We start from the raw sequence: 20,063 nt of genomic DNA, 5'->3' as shown, positions 1-20,063 counted from the left end.
GTGGAGTGAGTTAAGTCTTCATATATATAGAAAATTTTCAGAAAGAATTGGTTTTAATGTGTCAAATATAATATTTGGTGAAATTCCACTGTCTTTAAATAATAAAGCTATAAACTTTATAATTCTATATGCTAAACAATACATATTTATCTGTTTAATGCAGAATAAAGAACCAAATCTTGTTGGATTACTATGTCACTTAAAGTTTAAATATCATGTAGAGAAATATGCTGCAATTCAAGCATTTAAAATACATAACTTTGATAAAATATGGATGAAGTGGGAAAATATTTTTGCAATTGATTAATTATTACTACATGTACTTGTCATTATTTTTAGTACATGTATTATTGTTATTATTATCACTTTCACTATTGTACAGCAAGTAACCTAAACCACAGGGAGATGTATGCATGTATGAAAGGTATGTTTGTGTAAGTGTTTGATGTATTGTATGTAACCAAAAAAATAAATAAATTATAAAAAAAAAAAAAAAAAACAGTGATCAATCTCACAACTCCTATAAAAGATACAAAATTAGGAGTAGGACAAACACGGACCCCTGGACACACCAGAGGTGGGATCAGGTGCCTAGGAGGAGTAAGCATCCCCTGTTCACCGGTCACACTCCCGTGAACCATCTATCTTGATCACGTAAACAGGGTAATCCGTAGTCAAAATCAGAATGAAAGAGTGGCCTAACAATTGGTATGAAATATATTAAGCAATATGCAACCAAATGACAGATTGTATAATTGTAAACAAAATCATTATTACGAGCAATTTGCAAAATGCTATCTTTAGAGATTATAGGAACCTCTCTTTTTACGTATTTGACAGCAGCCTGTTTCGCTTTAGAAATTGATTATAAACAGGACATGCTCTCGCAATTCGAATCACAAACTCCACATGCAGGTGATAATGGAATATTGGTACATAATGACGATGAAGAAGCTAAAGTCATCCCGTTTGTCATGTGAAGTTTAATTTTGACTTCCAAAGAGCAACTGGGAAATAATCAAGAAAACAGGATCTGTTGTTCTGAATTTGGAAGGAAACAAAATATTGGGACGGCCTCACTGTATGCCAGTGCTATTGTGAGACGGATCTTGCATGTGTGTAAACGTACATGAAGACTGGAGACTTTCCAATGCTGCAATGATACTGTGGAACTCTATAATGAATTTTCTAAACAATTTCTATAAATTTAAATCATGTCATGAAACATGTAGCCTTGTAAATGTCACACGCATTTTTTAAGGTTAACGGTTTTGACTTAATGAAAATGGTATTGTATTTCATGTTTATACAGAAAATATAAAGTTGTAAACCTTCTTTAGGAATAGAGACTTTAATTAATCTATTCGTGTTTTGCGAACGCCGTTGGCGTCATACAGTTGTGAAACGAATTCTGATGGTGATGTATGCGCGCGACCTTTCTATTTTATGTCCACTGTCATCCTCGGACAAGCTTTGACGGGATTTCCGAGATTCTGTTAAATAGACCATCAGAACAATAAGAGGTATGTGATTCTTATTTTGTTTTTCATTTCAACTTTAAAGAGGACATAACGAAAGCATTACTACATTTTGATAATTATTCTTCATACTAGTATCAGACTAAAACGATTATAAGTAAAATATATCGGCATTATATTAATTCCATGTGATATTGTACACGTGTTTTATAGAGTAAACACGGATTAATTTGTTCTGGAGTAACCTTTGTCAGGATGTCAACAAGTGACCCCCCTCCCGGTAAGACTGATTTTATTAAGTATTGATTTAAAATGTTTGTCGATATTGATAATAGGCACTTACGAAGATCGGAATGTTTCCAAAATTATGTATTCCAACACTTTCTGCTTATCAATGTTCATGTATTTATATATTCATTAATCCACTCATTTATTTCTTTTATTCTCAAATTTGTATTAAGAATTATGTGCATATGATATTTCGCTTATTCAAGAACATTTAGTGGAGATTGTTTTCTCTCGCCTTCTCTCGGAGCGTTTCTACAATTTACGCTTTAAATTAATGTGATAGTTTGTAAAGTCATGACCTGTGAGCTGTTGCTTGTTTCCTTAATGAAAACACGACTTACCGAAACCTCATTAAGCAGTGTCTTGTTTCTGTTTCTTTCATTCTTTTATTTCAATTTTAATCTTTTCTCTTTTTTGTTGTTGGTTTTTTAGAGATGTTTTGTTGTTGATGTTGTTAGTTTTTGTTTCGGTTTTGTTTCATTTTTCATTTTCAATTAAGATGAAATCATATGCAAACATTCAATTTCGCTTCCCTAAGCAAGAATTGTTTACAATAAAATAGAAAATTATGTTATATCCAAGGGTCCGTGTTTGCCCAACTCTTTTAATTTTGCATTCCTTTTAAGAGTTATGAGATTTATCACTGTTCGTTATTTTCATCTTTTTATGGAACAATTTCACACCGCATGTCACCACGGGAGAACTATATCCTTATTGACAGCGAATTATGATAAAAATATCACTTAACGCTTCTGAAATAGATCATAACGTGGATAGTGACCAATACGTCATTCAGATCCTAAAACAAGGCGTTCCAGCCATCGCATTGTCCGATCATGGCTATAACGTGGACCAAAACAATTGGACCTTGATTATGACAGGCCACAATCTGTCAAAATGGGGACAGGGCTGACGAGCTAATGGGCATGAAGACGTCATAACAAAACATTTTCTCTTGTAAAAACACCAACTGATACTATGTCGCGTTTTCATGTCCTTTTGATCTAAAAAAAAAAATAAAAATTAACGACTTTGTACAAAACATGTACATCAAAATGATTAACATTTAACATCCTGATACATAAACTGTCCATTTTGAATTGTCTTATGTCTGAAATATGTTTTGTAAACTATAGTTTGCTAACAAGATTTAGAAAGAAATGCAAGCAATCTAATTATTTCTTTTAATTAATAAAAAAGACTGTGACATTGCTTTTTATATTAATGATAGATATATTGTAATGTAGAGGTTGTGTTGACATTAAGAGATATATTGTAATGTAGAGATTGTGTTGACATTAAGAGATATATTGTAATATAGAGATTGTGTTGACATTAAGATATATATTGTAATATAGAGATTGTGTTGACATTAAGAGATATATTGTAATATAGAGATTGTGTTGACATTAAGATATATATTGTAATATAGAGATTGTGTTGACATTAAGAGATATATTGTAATGTAGAGATTGTGTTGACATTAAGAGATATATTGTAATATAGAGGTTGTGTTGACATTAAGAGATATATTGTAATGTAGAGGTTGTGTTGACATTAAGAGATATATTGTAATATAGAGGTTGTGTTGACATTAAGAAATATATTGTAATATAGAGATTGTGTTGACATTAAGAAATATATTGTAATATAGAGATTGTGTTGACATTAAGAGATATATTGTAATATAGAGATTGTGTTGACATTAAGAAATATATTGTAATGTAGAGATTGTGTTGACATTAAGAGATATATTGTAATGTAGAGGTTGTGTTGACATTAAGAGATATATTGTAATATAGAGGTTGTGTTGACATTAAGAGATATATTGTAATATAGAGATTGTGTTGACATTAAGAAATATATTGTAATGTAGAGATTGTGTTGACATTAAGAGATATATTGTAATGTAGAGGTTGTGTTGACATTAAGAGATATATTGTAATATAGAGGTTGTGTTGACATTAAGATATATATTGTAATATAGAGATTGTGTTGACATTAAGAAATATATTGTAATGTAGAGATTGTGTTGACATTAAGAGATATATTGTAATATAGAGGTTGTGTTGACATTAAGAAATATATTGTAATATAGAGATTGTGTTGACATTAAGAGATATATTGTAATATAGAGGTTGTGTTGACATTAAGAGATACATTGTAACATAGAGGTTGTGTTGACATTAAGAGATATATTGTAATGTAGAGATTGTGTTGACATTAAGAGATATATTGTAATATAGAGGTTGTGTTGACATTAAGAGATATATTGTAATATAGAGGTTGTGTTGACATTAAGAAATATATTGTAATATAGAGATTGTGTTGACATTAAGAGATATATTGTAATATAGAGGTTGTGTTGACATTAAGAGATATATTGTAATATAGAGATTGTGTTGACATTAAGAAATATATTGTAATATAGAGATTGTGTTGACATTAAGAGATATATTGTAATATAGAGGTTGTGTTGACATTAAGAGATATATTGTAATATAGAGGTTGTGTTGACATTAAGAGATATATTGTAATATAGATCGTGTTGAAATTAAGAGATATATTGTAATGTAGAGATTGTGTTGACATTTTTAGATATATTGTAATATAGATTTTGTGTCGACACTGTATATATTATTGAGAGATCTATTGTAATATAGATTTTGTGTCGACACTGTATATATTATTGAGAGATATATTGTAATATAGATTTTGTGTCGACACTATATATATTATTGAGAGATCTATTGTAATATAGATTTTGTGTCGACATTGTGTATAATATCGAGATATATTGTAATATAGATTTTGTGTAGACATTGAGAGAACTATTGTAATTATAGATTTTGTGTCCATTTGAGAGGTCTGTTGTAATAGAGATTGTGTCGACATTGCATATATTATTGAGAGATATATTGTAATATAGATTTTGTGTAGACATTGAGAGATCTATTGTAATATAGGGGTTTTGTCGGTATTGAGAGATCAATTCTGATATAGAAATTGTGTCAACATTGTGAGATATATTGTAGTATGGAGATAGTGTCAACATTGAGAGATATGTTGTGATATAGATATTTTGTCGACATTGAGAGATCCATTGTAATATAGAGATTGTGTCGAGGTTGTCTACATAGATTTACGAGATTATTTTTTTTGGCTAAAAATTCCAATTTTTATAATTTTATGGAGTCAATCAGCATGAAACTCTACATGAATGTTCTTTTGATCGATAAATGTGAAGAAATCATGCATATAACAATATCGAAATGACTTTTTGAATAGGTTATCCGGGGTTTATAGCTCAAACTTTTCCTTATTTCTGTCAAAATTGCATCAGAATCCAACTATATTATGTACATACATTTGTCTGAAAAGAGGGTGTTGTCATATCCCTATATGGAATTTTATGTGCCTTAGTTAATATGACTTGCCAAGTAGCCTTTGCTTGTTACTTGATAAAGGCAGTGAAAACATGACAGTGATGTGAATTGAAAAAATGTCATTTATTTTGAAAATGACAAAGTTATATAACAGAATAACTAGTGGGGTCAGAATGAGTCGAAAACAAAAATACAAGAACATATGTATCACATAGGTATGATTATGTAATCTGACCCCCTACAACACATAATGAAATATCGAAATAGAGCTGCCTGCAATCAAATAAGGTGGGTTTTACAAAATAAAACAGCTCACACATACTAGCATCAAAGAGGGATTACAAAGGAGGATGTGGAGGGTGGGTATCAAATTAATTTTCTTTGTGTACACAAATACTAGAGCAGTCGTTGCACTTCAAGTACGGGGCCCTAAAACAAAACATTACATCATCTTCAGTTTGCCTGATCGTAAATTTCCACCCAAGACAGCGATGATAAGAAACATACCAATATGAGACATCCCAAAAAAGGAGGGGCCTCAAACAGAAAATTTCCCATACCCAACATCCATCAAACGTGAAATGACAAATCTAACATGTTATACAAAACATAAATTTACCATAATTTACCTATCCAAAATATACACATAGAACATACCCAATTAACACGTCACATAAAAGTCATTATCTACCATAATTACATATTCCTGTTGAAAATTTTAAACATCTCTGACGTTGCACTCGACTAAAAATGAGCCCTTAATTGGCTTAACTACTTATTGTCGCTAAAAACGATTCACGAACCAGTGGAAGTGTCCAATGTCTTATATTTACATTATACATTCTAAAGATTGATATTTCCTCCATTTCCTCACCAATGTCTTATATTTACATTATACATTCTAAATATTGCTATTTCCTCCATTTCCTCACCAATGTCTTATATTTACATTATACATTCTAAAGATTGCTATTTCCTCCATTTCCTCACCAATGTCTTATATTTACATTATACATTCTAAAAATTGCTATTTCCTCCATTTCCTCACCAATGTCTTATATTTACATTATACATTCTAAAGATTGCTGTTTCCTCCATTTCCTCACCAATGTCTTATATTTACATTATACACTCTAAAGATTGCTATTTCCTCCATTTCCTCACCAATGTCTTATATTTACATTATACACTCTAAAGATTGCTATTTCCTCCATTTCCTCACCAATGTCTTATATTTACATTATACATTCTAAAGATTGCTATTTCCTCCATTTCCTCACCAATGTCTTATATTTACATTATACATTCTAAAGATTGCTATTTCCTCCATTTCCTCACCAATGCGTTGTAGTTGTGAATAATGCGGGTATGTATTTTTATGTGAAGATACGTAATTATACATTAATATCTATGTAGCTTCGGAGAATGCTATGCTATGTTCCTCCACAATGATGAGGAAGAAATTGGACTAAATGGCTAGCTCAACCGCAAAATCAACGAAAATTAGTTTTCAACTGAAAATTATGAAACCGGGTATTCAATTTGGGTTTATCTGTTACGTGGTAGTCTTTGAATAGCAACGGTTCTTCAGATTAGTAGGAATGTGGAATTGTATTAATCATTTCTTTCCAAAGAAATGCACAACCTTTGAAATGCCAGATTTCCTCAGATTAATACGTTTTGTTTCATTTCTCGTCCACTATCCTTATCACAAGAGATATTTGGATATTACTTGTATGCTTGACATCAGAATATGTTGTTACAGTAACCTTTATGTGTCTGTCCTGATGACATTTTAAAATAGCTGAATTTTTAATGTTGAAGATTTTTATGGACAAACACGGCTTTGTAAATGTTTATTATACCAGAGCATGCAACAAAGACTTAAAAGTTACATTGACCATGTTTTGCTGGCAAATACATGCATCCTGGGGCCATACGCGTAATTGTATCATAAATCAATTTACCTAAAAGAATTAGAGTTTACAAAACAAAAACAACAATTTCTCAAAGGCAATTGATATCTTTTCCTAGTCAGTTTTCTTTTTACAATGATTGTACAACTGAGACGAATGTTTTCTTCGGTTTCTGTTAATTCAAGTTCTATTTCTCAGAATACACTGAAATAGAGGACAGATTCACGGAAATAGAACTATGTGATATTAAAACTGATGATAATGTCGAGGAAACCACGCAATCTACAATCGCAGAAAAACAAACAGTACACACGGAAAACGGTAGATCAAAGGAGATTTCCTCAGATCCAAAAACTAAAACTTCAAAAAGAGCTGTCCTGAGAAATCTTGCACGACCATGTCTACAAGAGGCAAATCCACTTCCAGAAAACCCAACAGTATTGGACAAAATCAAAGACATATTCCTACTTCCTCCACATGGAATTTTGGGATTTATTTTACAAATCACCATCATCTGTCTACAAATTTGGGGCGTTCTTGTTGCTATTACCGGAAGTGAAGCGCTACCTGGCGGAAATTTCTTCTCTCTTCTCGTCCTTTTTGTCGTCTCCGTCATCGGTGGACGCCTGGTATCATTGATCAATCTGCCCCCATTGTTAGGTAAAACATACAACAGAATCACGCTATTATTATGTAAATAATTCAGAATCATTTTATCAAATGCAAATACGAAATACAATTAACTATTGAACTTTGCAATCATAAATCTGCCATACCTTCAAGAACTTCCTTTCACGGGTTTATATACATGGATATTTGTACACCAGATACCAATTTTATAAAAATTACACTATCCGTGGGGATCTGTAATTCAGTGATTATGTATTATCGACAGGTATGTTGATAGTTGGGATTCTTTTAAGAAACATTCCCGGAATCAAGATTGTAGGCGAAAGCATCGACACAAAGTGGTCCGGGCACCTCAGGTATGGAATTTACACCCACAATACTGGTATCATTCAAATCTTTAGGGGGGGGGGGGGGATAGCTTGCTAAAATAATGTATAAAACTGCTTTCTGTCTTCAGAAAACTTGCTTTGACTGTGATATTACTCCGCGCTGGCCTCGGTTTGGACATCGTTAAACTCCGGAAGTTGTCTTTCGCCGTTCTCCGTCTCGCTTTCACTCCCTGTCTCTGTGAAGCTATAACCGGAGGAATAGTGGCTCATTTCTTGCTGGGATTCCCATGGACATGGAGCTTGATGCTGGGGTAAGGATACTATTTGACGTGTTTCATACCAGTTGTTGGGCAGTTCTTTACATACTAATTTTGACTACAGATACGTCGTTTAAGATATAGGGTTTACGGTAGGTGTGACCGGTCAACGGGGGATACTTACTGCTCCTAGACACATGATTCCACCTCTGACATATCCATGGGTCCGTGTTTGCCCTTCTCTTAATTTGTGTATTCTTTATAGGATTTATGAGATTGATCACAGTTCGTTATCTTCACCTTTTCATAGATCCTTGATATCGCACTGTTAAACTATAAGACTTTATTTCTTATGAAGCGTTTATCTTAATTTCGGTGTCACGATTTCTGTTTTATCCATTCTTTGTATCGCTTGTCAACTCCTTTACATTTGAACTCTCGTTCTTTTCAGTTGTATCCTTGGTGCTCTATCTCCAGCTGTTACTGTTCCCTCCCTTGTAAGTCTCCAAGAGCGCCGTTATGGTGTTGCTAAAGGTATTCCTACCATGTGTCTTGCGGCTGGAGGACTAGACAATGTGCTCTGTGTCACTGGGTTCGCGGTATTCGTCGGAATCAAATTTTCTGAGGGTATGTTGCATTCTGTGTCTATCAGCCAATAGCAGTTGAATATTATACACTGTACACCAATGCCGTAATGGTCGTTGGTGTGATATCATGTGTCCTTGTAATAAATGGCGTTTTGGATCTTGATTCGATTTTAGGTGACTTGGCGGTGACTATTATCAAGGGACCGTTAGGGGTGTTACTTGGTGTTGTATATGGATTTGCAGCTGGAATATTGTTATGGTACCTCCCGGGAAAAGATTCCGTGAGTAAAGTTACGCATCTCTTAAATCACTTTTTCCTGATAAAACAACTCGCCAGTTATCATTGATGTCGTCACTACGTTCCAGTTATGATTTTTTGTAGAGTAATTCTTTATTCTATCGTGGTATGTTGTTGTTTGGATGTGGGATGATCGCCATTTTTGGAAGTTCCGCCGTTGGCTTGTCTGGGGCAGGACCGCTAGGATGCTTAACAACTGCTACTGTGGCGGCCTATAGATGGCGCCAGGAGAGACAACCGGGGGAAACCGTAAGTCCTAAACAGCTTTAAGATAGAATAGCTACGTTTGATATACATTACTTTTACTTTCATTCTCTTTCTTTAGGATGAGTTAGGAGGGGTCATAGCGCTTGCATGGTTGATCGTACAGCATTTCCTATTTGGTCTCATAGGAGCAGCCGTTGATATTGGCAACATACAAGCAAACACTGCAGGTAAGCTCGGCTGTTAGCATTCCGTGAGCAATCACTGCAGGTAAGCTCGGCTATAGGCATTCCGTGAGCGATCACTCCAAGTAAGCTCGGCTGTGAGCATGATGTGGTCAGAATGATATACAAATTTTGTGTTACTTTTATTTCGAAAAGATGAAAAATGACGAATATCACAGAATATCACATGTCATGAATGAAATGTTATGTTTGCATTTTTTTTCTTCTGAAGAATATCTACCTTTTGTTATTTATGAATATATTTATAGGCCTTGGCATAGCAACTCTGTTCATTGGTTTGTGTGTCCGAAGCGGCGTATCATTCAGCGTTACCTTGGGAACAGGTTTTAATATCAAAGAGAGGATTTTCATCACATTAACATGGCTCTCCAAAGCCACCGTGCAGGTACACCTACTAGTCAATTGATAACTTACAATTACTTTTTTATTTCATTAAGAATATAAATACTGCATGTGGTACTTATTTGGAGCCTGTTCCTGGAGCTATACCATATACAAAAACACCAACACCTCTCCTCTTTTCATATTCATACATACTGATTTTGACTACGGATTACTCCATTTACCTGATCAAGATACAGGGCTCACGGCGGGTGTGGCCGGGGATGATTACTCTTCCTAGGCACCTGATCCCACCTATGGTATATCAAGGGGTCCGTGTTTGCTCTGCTCTTAATTTAATTTGCATTCTTTACAGGAATTATGAGAGTGATCACTGTTCGTTATCTTCATTTCTTCATTCACGAAGTTTCAATACAATAAACCAAGCATTAACACTAACGAATAATAAAAGTATTTTAAACAAACAGTACTTTATACAATTTTCTTTTCAGGCTGCCATCGGTGGTTTGGCGTTGGATAAAGCATTAGAGGGAGACAATCAAGACGACATCCGGATGGGTACAGATGTCCTCACCATCGCCGTCCTGGCTATCGTCATATGCGCTCCTGTAGGAGCCACGTGTATGGCTATTTTTGGACCTCGATTTTTAGAACATGGATACGAGGAAGAAGTACAGGTAGAGTGTGGCGGAAATTCGACGTCATCTACAAATGGCGCATGTCAGAAAGAAGAAAGTGAATTAAAGACAGAAACACTTAAGATATAATGAATCCATGAACTCTGTCTTGATAGCCCAATGTGCTTCCTTTTTTTATATTTCAGCTCAAAACAAAAATATTTTGTGCGTTCTACCTTATTATTTGTTTAATTACTTTACCATGTTTGATGAGTTCAGTGCATTTTAAATAAAAAATATTTATATATTCCATGTGTAGAAACAGGTGCACGTGCACTTTTATATGTATAAAAGAATGAAATTGGTTATGAGATTGGTTCCTTATATTTATATTTGAAATAAAAATGAAAATATAAAATTCAAGTATTAAAAATACTGTCTAATAGGAACTGAAATACACTTGGCATTTCTTGTTCATTTCCATAGTCCCCACCCACACAACTTTCATTTTGTAGGAACTGAGAATGTAAGTTGTGAGGATTATAGAAGGTATGAAATTGTTCGTTATCTTCACCATTTTATTAAGCTGAAAGCCTGAGATATCGACACAATTTGTCGTCAGACTTTTCGTCGTTTTCTCGTTGCGTTGGTAATAGGAAGACTTACAACAGATATTGGGGAAATTTGTTCGTGTTCAATATTCATGATCGAATTTAACAATCTTTATTCCTGGGGAAGTTCTCCTTCTTGCCTCCACACCTAAGGGACACTTACTACAAACAAACCACTCTTCTGTTTTCAAATATGTATATATCTATCTATCTATCTATCTATCTATCTATATATCTATATATATATATATATATATATATATATATGGACCAAATGTGAATAAATATATCTAAGAATAGCAACATTACAAACTGAATTTAGTCAAGTTTATCAAATTCTTAGTGTTTACAGGATATTTGTTTAAAGACACTCTGTAATCGACTGAACTCTTCACACATTAACAATTGCTCTAGGTGCACGAGTTGGGAAAGAAGTATCAATGTCTACAATCTAATTTCCTTATAGCTTACAACCGGATGTAAATTTCTCAGTTCATGCAAAACGAAAGGTTAGTGGGCGGAGACTATGGAACTCAACATGAAATGTCATGATGTGTATTTCAGTTTCTGTTGGGCAGTATTTTTAAAACGTGGATTTAAGAAATGAAACTTATAATTCTTTGTTTGATGCATGTATCTAACGAAACATTGGACGGAAAACTTCATCAATGCGCGTAGCGCATTGATGAAAAAGTTTTCCGTCCAATGTTTCGTTTGATACATGCATCAAACAAAGAATTATAAGTTTTATTTCTTATCATTTAATTATGTTTTTAAGATAGAAAAACAAATAGTTTCTCCCATCAAAAAGCTTGAATTAACGTTTCTGAAATGGCGCGTAGGAATACATATAGGCAAGAATGAAAACAAAAACAAAACGGCATGGCTGTGCGTTCAGGTTTAAAAGCTGAATTAAATATAAAGGAAGATAACAAGTGGTGATTGGATTTATGCTGCATCGTGTTGGAGGAGACGTTGAACACTGGTTGTGTCGTTGGAACGGTGGAATGCAATTTGGCTCCATTTCAATATCGAGGAAAACGTTTAAATCGCACTCGTTGACTGAGCCCCATATAACGCAGTTCAATTTCTTTGATATTTACCAGATCAGAAGTCGCCACTTGCTCCGTCATGTTATCGATCTCGTACGTAAAGCAGACGATTCATACCGGGAACTCGTGTAATCTGTCTACTTCTACCAGTAAGTGGTCTACGTCATCAAATTGACTATTCTGCCACGTCATCGCCTATGTATGCTGTTTCTTTAAATTAATTTGTATTTTATTCATACCTTTAGTTGTGCTAATTTTTGATAGCATTGAAAAACAAAAATCAAACAAATGCATTTCGTTATATATAATGCTTGTGTGGAAAATCCCGTTCTATAAATAGCGCTAAAATTAGAACGGGGAAGACGCATTCCAGAGAAAAGTAGTCCCGCGTGCTTAGTGCAGATGAACTCCGAACGAAATTTTGACAGAGAAATCAAACGAATTTTTCAACCAATCAGCATTGTTGATAAGTCATCACTTTAAAAGTTATTAAATGATATTATGTTTACATTTTTATTTCAAAAATATATATATTTAAGGAACCACTGTTTAGTTTGTAAAGATTGGAAATCTTCTAAGAAGGTAGAAAAAAACTGTTACAAGTGCATTGAAGCCTTAACAGCTATGAACTACTGAATAAGCATTTCATAACATTTCTAAGACCAATAATTTATTATATACTTTTTTCTCCAACCATCAACCCTAAAAAAAAATCCCATAACCCGACAAAACAGAATGCACAATGCTGCATGGTAAGAGTAACTATAATCATAATGAGGTCCTTCATATGATGTGTGACGACGTGTTCACAGTCAATATCAGGATTTGTAGATTTATAAAAGAAACATGGAAGTACAGTACCATAGAAAATCAATAAAATATCACAAGCTTATCTTTAACAAAGTCACGTGATGGAATATCAAGTAGGAAAACAAAGCCCCTGTCTTTCGTTGTGAAAGTTTTCTTTTTGAGGTATTTTAATGATCCTGTTTCTGTACGACTTGTCTAATTATCCTTTGTAAGGCTCTTGTTTCTGTACGAGTTGTTTATTAATCCTGTAGAACGCTCCGCTCGAAAGAAATCAAAGAACAAGGCACAAGAATAAAACGTCATACTTATTTTCGTTAAACGTTAACTTGTCGAGGGCTCAAAACATGGAAATAAATTAGAATTTTCTAATATCAAACTGAATTTGAAGAACTTCAACAGTCCTTCAACATTGGCACTCATTCACGTGTGCATCAAATCAAATTTCAACACTCATTTGTGTTACAAAACAAAACTCAAGCCTCCGATTCCACTATTGTATTCATTTTGGATCTGGCTGCCTTTTTAAAACGTGGCGTCCTCTCACGACCATGTTTGAGAGGCTGGTGTTTGTTCCGAATATCCACAGACTTCCGGTCATGTTCAATCCCTTTGTTTAATGCCTTTGTTACTCTGTTTTTATCTTTCATGCATTTTCTCACTCTGACTACAACCAAAATGACCAGAAGCAGCCCTAGCACAACCCCCAGAGATATGGTGGCGATGAGAAGATCCTGTGATATTTTGAGGTGATCTGTTAGAGTGCGCGTGTCGCGTTTGATTCGTTGAAGTACAGGACCAGCTCCAGTAACACGTGCCTCTTTCACTATTGCTTGTAGAATCTTCATCTTTGAATGATCTGGGGAGAAAAATTGCATGCCACTGAGTGTCATCAAAATATAACATTTCATAGACCGTACAACCTGGTATCTGCACCTGTCATTGTAGGAATTCAAACTCATAACATACAACCAATGTTTATTATTCATAGAAAACGATTGCTACCGGAATGATCCACCATGGTGCTTAGCGTTATCGATTTTTTCATGTCTCGGAATAGAAATTTTAATAGTCATCGGATAAAATGATCCAAAATGTTTTTAAAAAGATTATATGATTCAAGAAACTTATATCTACTTCTGTAAATATAAGCATTGTATAACTATTTCTGTAAAATTGATATCTGTAAACATAAGTATTGTACATTATATAACTATTTCTGTAAATCTAAGTATTGTATAACTATTTCTGTAAATATAAGTATTGAATAACTATTTCTGTAAATATAAGTATTGTATAACTATTTCTGTAAATATAAGTATTGTATAACTATTTCTGTAAATATAAGTATTGTAAATATAAGTATTGTATAACTTATTCTGTAAATATAAGTATTGTAAACATAAGTATTGTATAACTAATTCTGTAAATATAAGTATTGTATAACTAATTCTGCAAATATAAGTATTGTAAATATAAGCATTGTATAGCTATTTCTGTAAATATAAGTATTGTGAATATAAGTATTGTATACCTAATTCTGTAAATATAAGTATTGTAAACATAAGTATTGTATAACTATTTCTGTAAATCTAAGTATTGTATAACTATTTCTGTAAATATAAGTATTGTAAATATAAGTATTGTATAACTAATTCTGTAAATATAAGTATTGTATACCTATTTCTGTAAATATAAGTATTGTATAACTATTTCTGTAAATATAAGTATTGTATAACTAATTCTGTAAATATAAGTACTGTATAACTATTTCTGTAAATATAAGTATTGTAAATATAAGTATTGTATAACTATTTCTGTAAATATAAGTACTGTATAACTAATTCTGTAAATATAAGTATTGTATAACTATTTTTGTAGATATAAGTATTGTAAATATAAGTATTGTATAACTATTTCTGTAAATATAAGTATTGTATAACTATTTCTGTAAATATAAGTATTGTAAATATAAGTATTGTATAACTATTTCTGTAAATATAAGTACTGTATAACTAATTCTGTAAATATAAGTATTGTATAACTATTTTTGTAGATATAAGTATTGTAAATATAAGTATTGTATAACTATTTCTGTAAATATAAGTATTGTATAACTAATTCTGTAAATATAAGTACTGTATAACTATTTCTGTAAATATAAGTATTGTAAATATAAGTATTGTATAACTATTTCTGTAAATATAAGTATTGTAAATATAAGTACTGTATAACTATTTCTGTAAATATAAGTATTGTAAATATAAGTATTGTATAACTATTTCTGTAAATATAAGTACTGTATAACTAATTCTGTAAATATAAGTATTGTATAACTATTTTTGTAGATATAAGTATCGTAAATATAAGTATTGTATAACTATTTCTGTAAATATAAGTATTGTAGAGCAACTAACATCTATTGGGAGTACAAGCACTCCAAAAGTTAATGAAGACCAATGAATTTTAGAAATTCGACCAGTAATATGATTTATGGTGTGACCGTTGAGCGAAGACCCAATATAAGCTGTGACTGACGGTAAATAAATTGAAAAATAAAAGAATAAATAGAATATCATATTTGTGATTGAATATAATCAGAGTGGATCTGAAGCAATAAACCAGTTAATTAGCAGAAAATGTCGATTCATGAATTATTGTCTTCCTGACAGTAGTTTCTGTTCGTAATCTCCGATGTGCATTGACTCTCGGAGGTCACCAGTTCGGAAAACTGCGGAAGAGAGCCACTGCGCAAGTGTCAGATATGTAAAGGATTTATCCAGTAAATCAAAGGCAATATGTTTTACGGTTTTACCATTGAGACGAGCAAAAACCCTTAACATCTTGCAGCACAACTTAATGCATTTATTCCGCCTATTAAGATATAACAGTCGATGAAAACAGTGCATTGTGACGTCATATTACCTGTGCACAGTGGGTTTTTTTCTTTCTTTCTTTTCTTTCAAACCAAGCAATATTAGAGGGAAAACCTCTCTCATAAATACAGCAAACACACTTATAACAAATTCACGCTTACAATAAAACACGGTCACAGCGAGCACACTTATAATTAATTCACGCTTACAGTAAAACATGGTTATGGCGAACTCATTTACAATGAGTCCACGCTTACAGTTAAACAATGTTACAGCAAACATGCTCATAACGAATTCACGCTTACAGTAAAAGACGGTTACAACGAACACACTTATGACGAATTCACGCTTACAGTAAAAGACGGTTACAATGAACATACTTATGACGAATTCACGCTTACAGCAATTTAATTTTCACACTCATTGTAGTTTTAAAACATGCTGTGAACTAATCGCATATAACAAATTACCTTTATAACAGATAAAGATTGTTCGTCCCCAGCATATCGCTATATAGCAAAATAAACAAACATATACGGGCGGCTTTTATGCTATAAAATGTACCGTTCTTTGTTTTGTTGTGACGTCAATGACTTGTAAATTTCTATGTTCTTTAAAACAAATTTCACATACTTAATGTAGCTCATTACACTAAAGCTTATACTCTGTATGACACCACGTCACAAGATGGCGATTTAAATGTTTTGTGAAATTATTTGTATCGATCTACTTGTTTGTCTATCATCGTAACTCAGTGCAAAATAGACGGGGGGAAAAATCGTAGCTCAATGGATAAAGCATTGGGCTGGTGAACCACATATCTCGAGTTCAAATCCCCGAGAGTCTTTTGTTCATATGTGTTGAAATGATTTTTTTGAAAATCATGTTTTTATCCAAATTTGTATATTTTTTGCCTTTTTGGCATATAGACTTATTGTATATCATCATATATTTTATAATTAAATCAATTCGTACTGATTTGAGAAACTATTTCTGAGTGTAGTGAGCCATCTTAAGATATTTTTAACAGATTCGAGTTTTTCCACAAATAATTTTTTTACCAAAATACTGATACTTCCTTGTACATTTACGAGAAACCGATCAACCGTCTTTTATAGATACTTAATAAGGAAAAATTATGTGATAAAAAAGTCTTTACTGATTGGGGGGGGGTTAAATTGAATTCATATCAATATTCACTAAAATCAACAAGCGACAGAAACCTTACTTTTCAATAGACAATTCTTACTTACCATTTTATAAACAGGCGCTGCTGTCCGAGATGCTGCCAGTTGCTAGTACGTCTTTTGTGGCTCCCTCTTGTTTGTGTATGACAACACGATATTCACAACGAGAGATTCTTCAGTTGTCACTAAGTGTCGATTGGTATCTGTAGAACACAGGTGATCTATTGATTTATTGACCGGGGTGAGAGTGGGGGACCAAGATTTAATCTAACTAGGGATTATCATAAAAATATCTAACCTCTTCCCTACCTCTGTTGAGGGCGAGAGTCGGAAAATATGTGTACCCCAGTGCGCAGTAACCAGGTGTACTATAATCCCCAGTTACTAAAGAAAGAAGCAATGATTAAAATACCTCTTCTATGTATCTCGATATGATCACAGGCGATGTTTACATAATCAGATATCGGATTTTATAACTTAATTCAATCAGACTTTCGACGTAGTACTTATTGCCATTTAGAAGGAGGAAATACTAACGAGCAAAGAAAGTTGTCTAGCATTATGCACAGGTATATGAGTAATGTGTAGTGATCTTTTGTCTTAATACTAATACCAACAACTCAGTAATTTATTTTCCAGAGAGAATGGATAGCTCTTAAAACCGCAAAGTATCCTGTGTGTAGTGAGGGGTTTTATATATAACCGTGTGATATAAATATTCAGAACACGGGATAATACAGCATGATATCACCAGTTGAAAAGGAATGGAACACGTGTACTTTCCTTCACGTTCCTATGGGATGTTATACAACTATGAAATCATAGACAATAATCACTTTCATTCCTATGCAGATTCGATATATCCCAGTGAACTCGAAATAAAAGATACCACAGAGTCCCCCACATATGCCTCGTACTCTAAAACAAACGAAACGGGTTGATTTCAGCTTATTTATGTAGCAATTTCCATTTTCACATGCATATGGTGTTTAAGTCTCTCCATTGATCACCAGCGAGAACATGTTTTGCGTATGATCAATTTTTAAAAAAAAAACCGAGGCAGACTACAGATAAAAAGAGTTAATTGTTTCTTGGGTTTCAACAGTTTTGTTTAAAATCAACATTTCGCAAATTCTATGGTCGATATATCGATCTAATCTAGGTGCTCATATACAATCTGTCATTATGTCAAGTGCATGTTATCTGGCGTGTTTCATAACAATTGTTAGGCCGCTCTTTACAAACGAAATTTGACTACAGATTACTCTGTTCACCTGAGGAAGATATAGTGATCACTGCGGCGGATGCTAACTCCTCCTATGCACCCAAAGCCTACCTCTGATTTTACGGGAATCCGTGTTTGCCCTACTCTCAATTTTGAACTCTTTATAAGTTTTGAGATTGATCACTGTCCATTATCTTCACTTTTTACCGATCATTTCGAAGAGGAATTAAATTATACATTAGTTTATTGGCCTAATTCAAACAAATTGTTTTGATGTAAGCAGTGTTATATACCATGTACCCATCAAAGCGTTCAATGGAATACTGAACGTACCTCCATCACAGAAGAGCTGATATCTCGGAAACTGCGTATTGAAGTGCATGTATAGCCGTGTACTTCGGTGACCCGAAGAATTTATAAACATTAACAATATACGAAATAAGGAGAAATATTTGCTTTGTACTAGTACTGAAATTAAGAACAATACATTCGTCCATCCTCTCACGATTTCTCCATTGTGATACGAATAGTGATCATTTTCATAAATCCCTAAAGTGTCTGTGAGGACAACGAATAGTGATCCATTCCTTAAATCCCTTAAAGTGTCTGTGAAGACAACGAATAGTGATCAATTTCATAAATCCCTTAAAGTTTCTGTGAAGAAAATGAATGGTGATCAATTTCACAAATCCCTTAATGTGTCTGTGAAGAAAACAAATAGTGATCAATTTCATAAATCCCTTAATGTGTCTGTGAAGACAACGAATAGTGATCAATTTCATAAATCCCATAATATGTCTGTGAAGAAAACAAATAGTGATCAATTTCATAAATCCCTTAATGTGTCTGTGAAGACAACGAATAGTGATCAATTTCATAAATCCCATAATATGTCTGTGAAGAAAACAAATAGTGATCAATTTCATAAATCCCATAATGTGCCTGCTTCACTTTTATGGCGGTTAACCCAACATTCCTATATATATAAGATATGCCCCTTTCTGCAAAATTAGATTTTATCTACAGGTTACATGGTTTTCCACATAATTCAAGTAACACTTTTCAAGGTAGAAACTTTTCACATATGGAATATATGAATAATATTCGGATTTTGATTTTCTTCACATTTCATGGAAATTGCAGGATGTTGAACTTTTGTTAGTTAATTTAGAGGGTCCGTCTGACTCCTGTGACGGTTTTTAACTTAGGATCTTATCATTTCACGGAGTGTTTTGTATCAGTTTGTATGGGTGCTGGATTTGAAGATATAGAAATTGTACAAACTCTTACTTCAATTTCATGAGAATTGCAAGTTTGCCAGTTTTAGATGGAACACAGGTGCGGAGCCAGGAATTGCAACTTCATGAGGCAAGGGGTCTGGGAGCCACCTTTAAGCCCCCAGTGGGTTCAGGACAAAACTCTGTTTGGTGGGTCAGGGAGCGAAGTCCGTAAATTTATAAATTTTATAGGGCTTGAAATATGTCTCCAATGGTGTCGTTTTTACTATTTCTGTCATTTTAGATTAAGTGAAATTAATAAAATGACACAATTTCTATGGGGTATTTTTTTAAAGAAATGATAAAAGAAGCAATTATTTTTTTTCCACTCTCAGAGAAATAAAGGGCAAGTTATTATTCTATTGTTACTTTTATTCTCCTCAAAAAAGTAACAATAAAATAATAACTTGCCATTTATTTCTCTGAGAGTGGAAAAATAATGATTGCTTTT

At 33.2% G+C, this 20,063-nt stretch overlaps 1 protein-coding gene and 1 long non-coding RNA gene across 2 annotated transcripts; one reads left to right on the top strand and one right to left on the bottom strand.

Annotated features, from left to right (window-relative positions):
• The first annotated feature begins 1,426 nt into the window (after positions 1-1,426).
• On the top strand, positions 1,427-10,880 carry LOC125646628 (sodium/hydrogen exchanger 9B2-like). Its single transcript, XM_048873067.2, has 11 exons — positions 1,427-1,523; positions 1,692-1,758; positions 7,267-7,728; positions 7,964-8,054; positions 8,156-8,338; positions 8,736-8,911; positions 9,046-9,152; positions 9,254-9,418; positions 9,495-9,603; positions 9,867-10,003; positions 10,452-10,880. The coding sequence occupies exons 2-11, from the start codon at positions 1,734-1,736 to the stop codon at positions 10,725-10,727; spliced, it is 1,731 nt and encodes a 576-aa protein (XP_048729024.2). The 5' UTR covers positions 1,427-1,523; positions 1,692-1,733; the 3' UTR covers positions 10,728-10,880.
• A 2,013-nt stretch (positions 10,881-12,893) lies between these two features.
• LOC125646635 (uncharacterized) lies at positions 12,894-17,334 on the bottom strand. The gene is made up of 2 exons (XR_007359782.2): positions 17,177-17,334; positions 12,894-13,906 (listed from the first exon to the last, which is right to left on the bottom strand). It is a non-coding gene; the product is annotated as an uncharacterized LOC125646635 (long non-coding RNA).
• Between the last annotated feature and the right edge of the window lie 2,729 nt (positions 17,335-20,063).

This window comes from Ostrea edulis, chromosome 6 (genome assembly GCF_947568905.1).
Source record: "Ostrea edulis chromosome 6, xbOstEdul1.1, whole genome shotgun sequence".
NCBI classification, from domain to species: domain Eukaryota; kingdom Metazoa; phylum Mollusca; class Bivalvia; order Ostreida; family Ostreidae; genus Ostrea; species Ostrea edulis.
Note: the sequence above shows the minus strand (reverse complement) of the source record. Positions and strands in the feature narration are given on the sequence as shown.

Bases quoted from the DNA above. Each gene is read 5' to 3' on its own strand.
- LOC125646628 (XM_048873067.2), top strand. From the start codon at position 1,734: ATGTCAACAAGTGACCCCCCTCCCG. The intron at 9,419-9,494 runs GTAAGTCCTAAA...CTCTTTCTTTAG, and splicing joins AGAGACAACCGGGGGAAACC to GATGAGTTAGGAGGGGTCAT. The intron at 9,604-9,866 runs GTAAGCTCGGCT...ATATATTTATAG, and splicing joins CATACAAGCAAACACTGCAG to GCCTTGGCATAGCAACTCTG.